The sequence below is a fragment of the Rhinopithecus bieti genome, unplaced genomic scaffold, assembly GCF_001698545.2.
Source record: "Rhinopithecus bieti isolate Rb0 unplaced genomic scaffold, ASM169854v2 scaffold_2654, whole genome shotgun sequence".
NCBI classification, from domain to species: domain Eukaryota; kingdom Metazoa; phylum Chordata; class Mammalia; order Primates; family Cercopithecidae; genus Rhinopithecus; species Rhinopithecus bieti.
The window spans coordinates 2,892,400-2,903,642 of record NW_016804048.1 but is presented as its reverse complement, the minus strand read 5'-3'; the positions used below and the strand labels follow the sequence as shown (position 1 = coordinate 2,903,642).

At 52.9% G+C, this 11,243-nt stretch overlaps 1 protein-coding gene across 1 annotated transcript in view; it reads right to left on the bottom strand.

The window, feature by feature from the left end:
- Positions 1-2,738, bottom strand: part of CACNA2D4 (calcium voltage-gated channel auxiliary subunit alpha2delta 4) — a 135,166-nt gene extending 132,428 nt beyond the window's left edge. The window contains exon 1 of the mRNA XM_017862418.1: positions 2,512-2,738. Within this exon, the coding sequence (XP_017717907.1) occupies positions 2,512-2,738 (227 nt within the window). The remainder of the gene's footprint in view (positions 1-2,511) is intronic.
- Positions 2,739-11,243: the final 8,505 nt, after the last annotated feature.

Sequence of the window (11,243 nt, the reverse complement as noted above, 5' to 3'; positions counted from 1 at the left end):
CCCACAGTCCCCACCTTTGCAGGGACAGTTTTCTCATGCAGGTAGCATAGTACACGTCTGAAGGTGCCCACAAAGGTAGGGGAGAGGTAGTGGTATAAGGAAAGGCTTCCCGGGGGAGGGACATCTGAGCTCTGGGTTAGAAGTTTGGTAGAGGTTAGCCTGCAAAGGGATCTGGAAGGCGATTGTAGGTAGGGAGTACAGAAGAGCTTAGAGGAGTAAAACATGACTTCCAGGTTTTCAGTGTGGGCTGTTGACCTGATGGTGTTGTTATTGAATAAAATTAAGACTATCAGGAAGGTCGGGGGAACAAGTTGAGGAAGTTGAAAGATGACGTGTGTAACTTGGGCTCTGCTGAATGTGAGGTTCCCATTGCAGAGCTACCAAGTGCCATTGGGCAGGTTGTGCCCTGCACAACTCTAGAAGGCACCAATTGTGTTTTCTCTTGAAAGACACACATCTGAATTTAAAATCTCACATGAGTTTAGGAAAAGCTGCCCATAAGCATTGGGTATGTGTCTAAGAGGTAGAGACAGGGCCGGGAGTCATCCGCACAAAGGTAAGGATTGAAATTCTGAGGACGGGAGGGATCTCTCAAGGAGGGTGTGCAGCATGAGATCTCTGAGCGTTGACAGATGTTGGGGAGCACCCCCAACCTCATGGGGAGGCAGGAGAGGAGGAGCACTTGAAGATAGCAGAGATAAGCGGTGCCCATGGAGACCCAGCGAAGCGCAGTGCCATGGAAGTCAGCAGAGATAAGCGGTGCCCAGGGAGACCCAGCGGAGCACAGTGCCGTGCCATGGAAGTCAGCAGAGATAAGCGGTGCCCAGGGAGACCCAGCGGAGCACAGTGCCGTGCCACGGAAGTCAGCCGAGATAAGCGGTGCCCAGGGAGACCCAGCGGAGCGCAGTGCCATGGAAGTCAAGGCACTGGGATAAAAGGAGAGGGGGGCTTGTGTGTCCCAAGCAACAGGGTCTGGGGAGACAAGGCCAGGAATGTCTCCTGGATTGGGCATGAGGAGGGCTTTGGGGACCCTGTGGAAACAGACTTGGGTGGAGGTGGAAGCCCTGCAGGCGGAAGGGAAAGACTGAGAAGAGAGGTTCGGCGGGAGTGAGGACAGGTAGGGCCAAGTCCTGGGCAGGCAGATGAGGCTGTGTGCAGGCTATGGTCTCCGGCAGGACCCAGGGCTTCTGCATAGACGGCCGCTGGGGCCCCCTCCCTGAAGGCCTGGATTCCAGCCACCCTGACTTGGCCCTCAGCCCACTCCTGGAGTTGGCCCTCTCCTATCAGCTGGTGTGCGTTCTGGGGATGAAAATTGTTCTCAACATCTCCTGCAGCAATAGAGAGCGTTACAGGCTGGCAGTGGGTGTGATGGTGGAAGCGCCGTCCAGGCTGACTGGAGTTCAAATCCTAGCACCTTCATTTCCTGGCCTTGTGAACTTGGGGAAGTCACCTGACCTCTCTGGGCCTCTGTTTCCTCAGCTGCAAAACAGGGATAAAATAAGCCCCTGCTGAATGGCTTTGCAAACTAACGGTGTCATTTGTGAAGCACCCAGCTCCGTGCCAGGCATGAAACAAGGAGAGCTGTGCGGCTTGGTGGGAGACGGTGCTGCCTAATCCACTGCTCAGCCAAACACATGTGCAGTGTGTCATGTGGGTTCCCTGTCCCCACTCCTGCTAAGACATGCAGTTGGCAGGTGGCTCTGCTGGTGGCCTGGCTATGGTGCTGGGCTCAAGCGACTGGATTAAACAGGATGGGGTCTGTGCCACCTACAGTCTGGAAGGCTCTGTCCCCCACCATGTAGTGGAAACTTCCTTCCTAGGACCACCAGAGCTCAGGCCTAAAAGACAGACACCCCGGAGAGGTTGCTCAGTAATTTAAATTTACACCAAGGTGCACATGACTGACACCGGGTTCTTCCCTGGAGCTGGTCTTAATGGCCGGCTATAGAATCAAGGCTGGAAGGAGGCAGAAAGGTGGAGAAAGGGAAGACTGCGGCCCCCAAAATCCATCTTTTCCCCAGTTCCTGGACAAGCCACCTCCTCTGTGCATGAGATGTTCTGTGAGTTCAGAACTGCACCCCCTTTTTGGAATGTCAAAATATGCATTTCTTGCCAAATCCTCTGGGGAGCTGCGATGATGAGATAACCTGGCTCCCCTAGGCCGCCTCATCTCAGCGATTATCCTGAAGGAGCACCCGCCCTGCAGGTGCCCCAGAAGCTGCTTGTCAGGCCAAGAAGAGAGCAGCCCTGATGACCAGTTCTGCCTAAAGCCATCCTGCTCCTGGGGAGGGGCAGGTGGGACTCTAGAACTCGCAGAGCTTTTGGGAGGAGAGAAAGGAGGCCGGAGAAGAAACGGGTTTTGCAGCAAGAGAGTGGTCAGTCGCAGTCACTGGGGAAGAGCCCAGAGGGAGGGCAGGGGCGGGAGGAGTGGGCAGAGGAGGGAGGCCCAGCCCCGGAAGAAAGTGGGAAAGGGTGACGGGTTTTTGGGGTGGGGTTGAACGTGATGCTTACGTTTCCAGAGGAATCTTGGCCTGCCCCCAGGTAGAGGACAGGGAGGTGCCCAGGAGCAGCAGCCACAGGAGGGCCGAGGTCTTCTGCACAAAGGCCCAGGCCACGGGCATTGGCTGGCGGGGAATCCAGCAGCTGGTGGAGCTGAGATTTGCGTGGAAGTTGGGGGTTGCCGGCATGGTGGGCCTGGGGTTGGGGAGGGGAAGGAGGGCAGAGCAGCCACAGACCATGAGCTCTGTCTGCCTGCCTCCCAGACCCCAGGGACGCCCCAAGCCTTTGTCTTCTGGGCCCTGGCGAGCCTGGGGTCTCCAGCCTCTCAGTCCTGGGTGGGGAGGGCTTCTCTCTGCCCCACAGCTGCAGCTCACAGAAGAGTCGCCCCACCTAGCCAGCAGGCCTCGGGAGAGGGACTGGGGGAGAGGCTGTGGCAACATGAACCCCTTTAATCCGCTGGCCTCTCCTCTAATCCTCTCCTGACAGCAGGGAGGGGGTGGCAGGGGGTGGGGAGCTGCCTCCCCAGATTACCACGACTGCAGCTGGTTCCCTCACGGCTGCAGTGCACCCCTCTGCTTTAAAGAGGTAGCCCCGTTCCTGCGGAACCACCTTCTGGACCCAGGAAGGGCTTGCTGTGACTCTGGCCAGAGGACAGCAGCTGAGTTTGCACAGTGCTCTGATGGACCCACAAATCTCTTGTTGACCCTGAGGTGGGGGCGTGTCCTCATCCCTGCTTGGCAGAGGCTCTTGAGGCCCGGGGAGTCCCAGGGGCAGGGCTGGGACTCTGGCTGGTGTTTCCAGGCCTGGGGCCTTTGGGCCAGGTCATAGGTCATAGGTGAAGTCAGTGCAGGTCATAGGTCATAGGTGAAGTCAGTGCAGGTCATAGGTCATAGGTGAAGTCATTGCAGGTCATAGGTCATAGGTGAAGTCAGTGCGGGTCACAGGTTATATGTGAAGTCAGTGCGGGTCATAGGTCATAGGTGAAGTCAGTGGACCCACGCCTCCACATCTCAGCTGCTCGTGGGCAGGGCTGCGGACGTGTTTGCTGTGCAACTGATGAAGCTGCAGGGCCCCTGAGTCCACAGACTCCACCCTTTCCTGGAGAGGCCCTAGCAATGTGTTCCTGTGGCCAAACATTTTGTAAACTATGCAGAAGTGAGATAGTTTAACCATAGCCGGTTGAGACGTCTGTCTCTTTCCATCCCAACTTCTCTTCTGTCTCATAGGCCCTTAGTTGGATGATGTTTGGGTGGCCAAGGGCACTTGGGGATCCAGTTAAGAGGAAAGTGAGCCAGGGAAACATTTAATCTGGGCTTAGAGGGATATGCTGATGTGACTCACAGCGACTTCTTTGTATAGAGAAGTCACCTCCAGCTGAGTGTAGGAAGGGCTTCCAGGAACACTCGTCCCACAGGACATCCCACCAGCAGATGCAGCAAGAGAGGCTGGGCGGCAATGTGAGCGCACCCCACTCCTCTCACCCCGGCCATGTGTTATGGGGAGGGCAAAATAACCGTCGGGAGCTCATCTGCAGAAAATCTGCAAAAAGCCACACAGGTAACATCGTTAGTGGAGGATCTGGTTCTCACCAAGGCCGGGCCAGAACAGAAGTTCTCTCCTGTTAGGAAAATAGTTGATATTGAGAGAATATAACTACACTGTACATTGCTTTGTGTTCTGATGAGAGTTACACAAATTAGAATTGATCAAAATTCTTGTGTTGTGAGCCCAAACCCATAGTAGTACCACATGGGTCCTCTGGGGGTGAAGTCATAGATTTTATGCAGTCCCTGTATCGGATTATTTTCTTATTGTAACTGGTGCACCACATCTTCACAAAATCTGGTGGTTCCAGCAAAATGGTACACAAAATTGCCACCAACGCAGAGAAATGCTTGCAGAAGCAAGTGTTCTTATGACAGAACTCCTACACAGATTCATCAATAAGTCTATGTTGTAGTATCAGAGTAATCTGGTGGCACAGTTTTGTGGCTGAATACAATGTATTTTTTAAAGGCGTCTGAATGATTCCTATGAATGTCTTAATTTCACATAAATTTTGTACATGTTTCGAGGATTACAAATCAAACACATTTAGAAAAAATAATACACAGGTTCATTGGGCAGTCAATACATAAAAAGAACGTAACTTCTCTAGGTTTTCTGAATTTGGTGGCATTCACCAGCTTCTTAAAATTTGTAATTTGGAATGATTTTTAAAACTAAATAAATATTCACCTTTTTTCAACTTTTTTATTGTGGCCAAATACACATAACATAAAATGTACCATCTTAATCATTTTTTTAAGTGTATGATTTAGTGTGATTAAATACATTCATAATGTTGTTCCACCATCATCACCATCTATCTCTATAATTCTTTGATCTTGTAAAACTGAAACTCTGAACCCATTAAACACTAGCTCCCCTTCCCTTCTCCCCCAGCCGCTGGCGGCTGCTGCTCTGCTCTCTGTGTCTCTGATGTTGACGGCTATAGGGACCTCACAGAAGTGGAATCATCACATAGTTGTCCTTCCATGACTGGCTTATTTCACTTAGCACAGTGTCCGTAAGGTTCAGCCATGGTGCAGTGTGTGTCAGAATCTCCTTCCTTTTTAAGGCTGATTAATATTCCATTGTGTGGATAGACCTCATTTTGTGCATCCATTCCTCTATCAATGGACATCGGGGTGGTGTCCTCCTTTCGGCTACTGTGAAATATGCTGCTCTCAAGACGGGTGTGCAAATATCTCTTCGAGATCCTGCTTTCAATAATAAATATTCACTTTTATATTTATGTTTGCACTTGTGATTTGCATTACTTTTCTTTTATGGATAACCACTCGCACATTATATAAGCTCCCAAGCCCTCAGAACCTGCCCCCACCAGGTTTCAGCACCCTGTCTGGAAAGGCTTCACCTCCCTCTACTGTGTCAAGCGTGAGAGCGGCTTAGAAAGCTCCGTCCTTCACAGACATGCTAGTGGCCCGTGTCCTGAGCAACCCCTTAGACATACTTAGGAAGCCTCCAAAACTAGGCCTCCTCGGCCCAAGGCCACCCCTGGCCTCCAGGCAGCAGACTCTGCCCACTTCCCGTTCAGGCTCTAGTGACGGTTTCCTTCCCTGAGTGGGGGCTGAGGGGGTAACAGCTGGGCTGCATCCTGTGTCCCCTACACTCACACCTTTCCCAAGAGTCCTTTGGAAACCAGCTTTCTCACCTGTTTCCTGCAGGCCCCTGTCTGGGAGCAGGCCTCCCCACGCTGCCTCTCTTCATCGATGCTTAATGCAGCAACTGAAGGATCTTTTCAAATGTAAGTCAGACCCTGTGGCTCCTCTGCTCCGAATCCCCCAGGGCTGCCCATCTCTCTTAGAGGAAAAGCCACAGTTCTGACCACAGCCACGAGGCCATACCTGGCTGGAGCTGGCTTGATTTTAAAAATCATTCCAAATTACAAATTTTAAGAAGCTGATGAACGCCCCCAAATTCACAGCCACGAGGCCCTCCGGCTGCCGCCCTCTGGGGTCTCCTACTACTCCTTGGGTACCTCAGGCACGCTCCCCATCGGTGTGGCTGACCTCTGAGTTTGCAGTCCATGCTGTGGCTCTGTCTGCCTGCTTCCCTCTGCGTAGCCGGCTCCCTCATTTCCATCAGTGCCTGGCGTCAGGTTTCCTGTAAGAAGAGCTGGTACCCTTGGATCGGCCAGCTTGAGAAGAGTGTAACAGAGAGGCTATTTACAGAGGTGTGGACGGAGTCCTGCAGGGACACTGCAGTGACCAGGGCTGGAAACTGCAGCCCTGGGGAGGGGGATGGGGACAGGGACAGGAAAGCCACTGGACCCTGGAGAGAACAGGCTCTATGGGGAGGACTGTGGCCTCTGGCCAAGGGATGTGGCCAGCCACAGCAGTCCCATGGGAGGGCTGGGGCAGTGAACACCCACTCACCCTCTGCCTCCCCCCGCTCTCCTGCTGGTGCCCCCACCTGGTGAACCGGCTCCCCCCCAGGACAGCCCCTTAGGGCAGGGAGAGCACTCAGAGGAGCCAACAGGGGATGTCCAGCTCAAGGTCTTCAACGCCACCTTTTTTGATGAAGGTGTCCTTGAATGAGAGAGTGGCGGGCAGTGACGCACAACTCTGTGAATAGCCTGTCAAGCATTGAGCTGCAAACTTTAACATGGTGAATTTTACGGCATATGAATTACTTCTCTGATAAAAAAAACCTTTTTTTTTTTTTTGAAAATCACCTTTTTAACGAGTGAAGCCTTTCCTGGCTACAAGATCCATCCTCTTGACCTGACCCTTGACGTTCCCTGTCCTTCTTCACAGCATCTTTCTTCTCCTCAGTGGCTAGCATGGGACGTGCCATATACAGGCCGCCTCCTCTAGCACGCAGCCTCCATAAGGGGCAGGGCCTGCGGGCTGTTTGTCCCTGCTGTCTGCCCCGTCCCCCAGCACAAGGAAGTAAAAATATGATTGGAATGAAGGAGGGATTGAAATGGAGGTGATTCTGGGTGGAGGTGAGGGTGCTTGGGCTGACTCCTGCTTGTCTCCGCCTCCACTCTCTGGGGCCTTTGAACAGGAGCCCCAGGGCCCCGGGGTCAGTTTGGAAATCCCCATGTAGCCAGGCAAAGGCTTTCATTTCCCGTTCATTTTACAAATGGGTATGGATGGCTCATTTCATCTTCAGGTGACACAGAGCACATCACGAAGGCCTTCTGTGGTATCTGTACAGCACTATTCACTGCAGTGTGAGTCACAGCGGCAGAAGGTGGGAGCAACCCAGGTGTCCACCCTGCAGGGACATGGATCGTGGATAAATTCAAGTGTCAACAAACAAACTAAACGTGGCATTGCACACGATGAACTATTAAAAGGAAGGAAATCCTGACACACGCTACAACGTGGATGAACCTTGAGGACATTATGGTGAATGAAAGAAGCCAGTCACAGAAAGACAAATACTATATGATTCCATTTGTACATGGTTCTCAGATTCACAGAGACAGAAAGCAGAATGGTGGGCGCCCAGGGCTGTGGGGAGGGAGCAGTGGGGAGTCCGTGTTTAATGGGTGCAGAGCTTCGGTTCTGCAAGGTGAAAAGGGTTCTGGAGATGAAGGGTGGTGGTGGTTTCAGAAGTGTGTGAATATAATTAACACCACTGAACTCTACACTAAAACATGCTTACGATGGTGAATTTTGAGTTACGTGTATTTTACCACAATGTTTTAAAAGAAGTGAGAAAAAAAGAGGTGTGTGTGGGGTGCTGTAGAGCTGCCCTGGGAAAAACCAGGAGTCCAGAACCCCCTGAATTCCTCATCTCCCAGACACGACTTCCCATTCTTCAAACATCCATCGCTCCAAAATGCCAGTCTGGCTGGATTGCAGAGCTTTGAAAGGGAGAGTGCGTTTCAGACTCCTAATGCCTTTCGTCAGGGCCAATTTTTACTCAATGAGGGAGGAGGAAATAAGGTCATTAAACAAAATGGTCTTGCTTGAACATGTGCCTCCTGCAACTACGCACACGGACACACACATGCATACGGACACACGCACACGGACAGACACATGTACACGGACACACGCACATGGACACACATGTACACGGACACACACACACGGACACACATGTACACGGACACACGCACGCACACAGACACACACGCACACAGACACACAAGCACACAGACACACGCCCACGGACACACATGCACACAGACACATGCACATGGACACACACGTATATGGACACACGCACACAGACGCACATGTACACGGACACACGCACACACATGGACACACACAGACACACATGTACACGGACACACATGTACACGGGCACACATGCACACACACGGGCACACATGTAAACGGACACACGCACGCACACGGACACACACGCACACAGACACACGCACACGGACACACACATGCACACGCACATCTCCCCACCCATCACTAAGAAATGTAGCTTGGATTCAGGTGGTAAACAAGGTCATCAGCCTAGCGTCCACCTAGATTTGCTGGTGCAGTCTCCTGCCCGCGGGACGTCAGGCCTCCAACTTGTATCTTCTGCCTGGAGAGTCTGAGGCACATCAAAGCCCGGGAGCAGAGGGCAGCGGGCTAATTAGAGGCTGGCCAGGCAGGCAGCCGCTGCGAGGCTGTGCGAAGAGGCAGACTGCCAAAGAGCGAATCCCTGGGGACCTGCCGTGTCTATAAATACCCTGAAGGTAACTTGTTAGAGGGTGTGTGTGTGTGTGTGTGTGTGTGTGTGTGAGAGAGAGAGAGAGAGAGAGAATGGGGAGGTAAAGACTGAAGCAGAAGAAACTCAGAGGGCACCGTGGGGATTTACAACTGGGGGAGGACTTGGTGGTGAAAGGGGCTGGTGAGTTTCCACAGCTTCACAGCCCAGGAGGAGTGCAGAGAGGCCTCAAGAGGAAATTCAAGCATCAAAGAACAGGGTTTGAGAGGGAAGACCAGAGGAAGTGCTGAGAGGCACCAGCAATTTACTCATTTAACCGACAAGTGAGAGCTAGCTGTGAGCCCAGAGGATGTGCTCCAGGTTCTGACCTGTGATGGGCGGGCCCCAGGACTGTCCCTTCCTACCCTGTTATCCAAGGCATCTCGTTTTTCTTATCTGTAAAATGGGGATGATGCTCCCTGTGTCAGGCATAAATGTACTCAGCTGAAAGTAACAGAAAACCCAGATGACAAACAGGGATTTGTGAAAACAAGAAGTTTGGAGTGGGCAGTTCCAGTAGCATCCCGTCTTGGCTCAGCTGCACCGTGGTGTCTGCAGCGACCCAGGCCCTCCTTTCTGCCTTCCCTCCTCTGCCTGCTGGCTTTCATCCTCATGTGGCTCACCTCACTGTCACAAGATGGCTGCTGCCATTCAACATCACGTCCAGGTTTATAGTAGGGGGCAGGAGAAGGGCCATGCCTCTGACTAATTGGCCAAAAGTAGACAACGGGGTCGCCCTGAGCAGCAAGGGAGGCTGGAAAGATGGAAACAGGATTATCCTAACTTGTCTAACAAAACATGATCTGTTGCCTGGGGCTGGGTGTCATCAGGAAGAACAGAAGGGTATGATGTGGGCAACTAGGTTTGCCTCACTCCTGGGAGTAGTGAACAAAATGAGGCAGGTAAAGCTCTCAGCACAGGGCCTGGCTCTCAAAAACACTCTCCATTATCATGTACAGGTGAGTTTTCTTCCTGTGTAAGGACTGATGGGCAAACCTCTACTCCCAAGACACTTTCAGCAGAGCTAGCAAAGGGTGCACCCCCTCTTCTTCAGAGCGGAAGACCAAGGTGTGCACAAAGGGGCAGAGACTGGGCAGGAACTCAGCTGTGGGGCCCGGGGCCCATTTGCTCTGGGAGCCTTTCATGGCCTTTCTGGTTGGGTGCAGTGGAACAAGCCTCACCCACCTATGGGTCAGAAGACCTGGTTTTTAGTGTGCACCCTGGAACTGATCTCCCGTGCAACCTTGGTCTTTTCCCTCTGAATTCTGTCATCTACATACAAGAGAGTTGGGTGAGAGGATCATCGGAGACAGTGCATGTGAGCTCATGATGTTCTACGCAAATGCGAGACATTTGAGCTCACGAGGGAGAAGCAAGGCAAGCTTAGGGACCATAGTGAGCTTAGTGACTGCGGGCGGCGGGCAGTGAGCACACACATGAACATGCACACACACGCATGCACGCATGTAATGCACCACACAGTACCAAGCACGTGTGCAGCACATGTGGATGAATGCACATCCCACACACATGAATACACAGGTTAGCTGTCTGCCAAGACGGACCCTGGTAACCCATGGTATAAAAGCCTTGCCAAAGGAGAGGGGGAGATGGGAGATGGAGGATGCGGCTGGGCTGAGGTCAGCCAGCCCCCAGCAAGATGGTCTTGGCTATTCTCATCACATGAGGCCAGAAGGCAGAGTTTCCAGGGTGCTCGCTGGGGTATGTGGACAACGTGTTGACCATGTTGTTCCTCTTTGGTAACCCCCTCACTGCCCTTTGCAGTGACTCTATCCAGTAGGGTCATGTTGCTAGAAAGTCTGGTCTCCAGGTCCTCTCCATCTGCAGCTTTTCCATCCCTTTCAGGGCAGGCAAGAGGCTGTGACTACACAGTCAGCTGAGGCTGAGAAGGACAAGGGGAAGCAGAGGGGCCCAGTAGCCACGCCAGCCAGAGCCCTGGCTGCCCAGCAGTCAGGAGGGAGGGGGATGGAATCCTGGGGGAGTCGCTTTGAAATCAGAAGTCCTCACAGCCTCCCTTTCAGCTCCCTACTTCACTTAGACTTGCACCTCTGCAGCTGTGCCAGGTCAGAGCCCTGAGGAGGTGGGCAGCCAGCACGTGTAGTGTTATACCAGGAGGGTGAGCATGAGAACCTGGCCGGGCAGCCACCACTGCAGTGGAAATCAGTCCCTAAGCCCTGCCATGAGAAACACTGGGGCCCACACCAGCTCCTCTGAGGTGTTGGAAACGTGCTGAGATGGAACCGTGCACAGCTCAGAGCACTGGGCCAAGCCCAGAGGCCACAGCAGCCTGGAGGAGGCAACTCACAGCAGTGAGAGTGGGGAGTGGGGCTTCCTGACAGGAAGCCGAATGCTTCCTCAGAGAACCAGGCCAGCTTCCAGGAAGGATGCCTGGTCCAGGTTGGCAGCTTGCTGGGAATTTGCTCTTCTGAGCTCTCCAAGGACTGCATTCCGGAAAGGCCAGAGAGGGCCTTGGTCAAGGGTCTATTGAA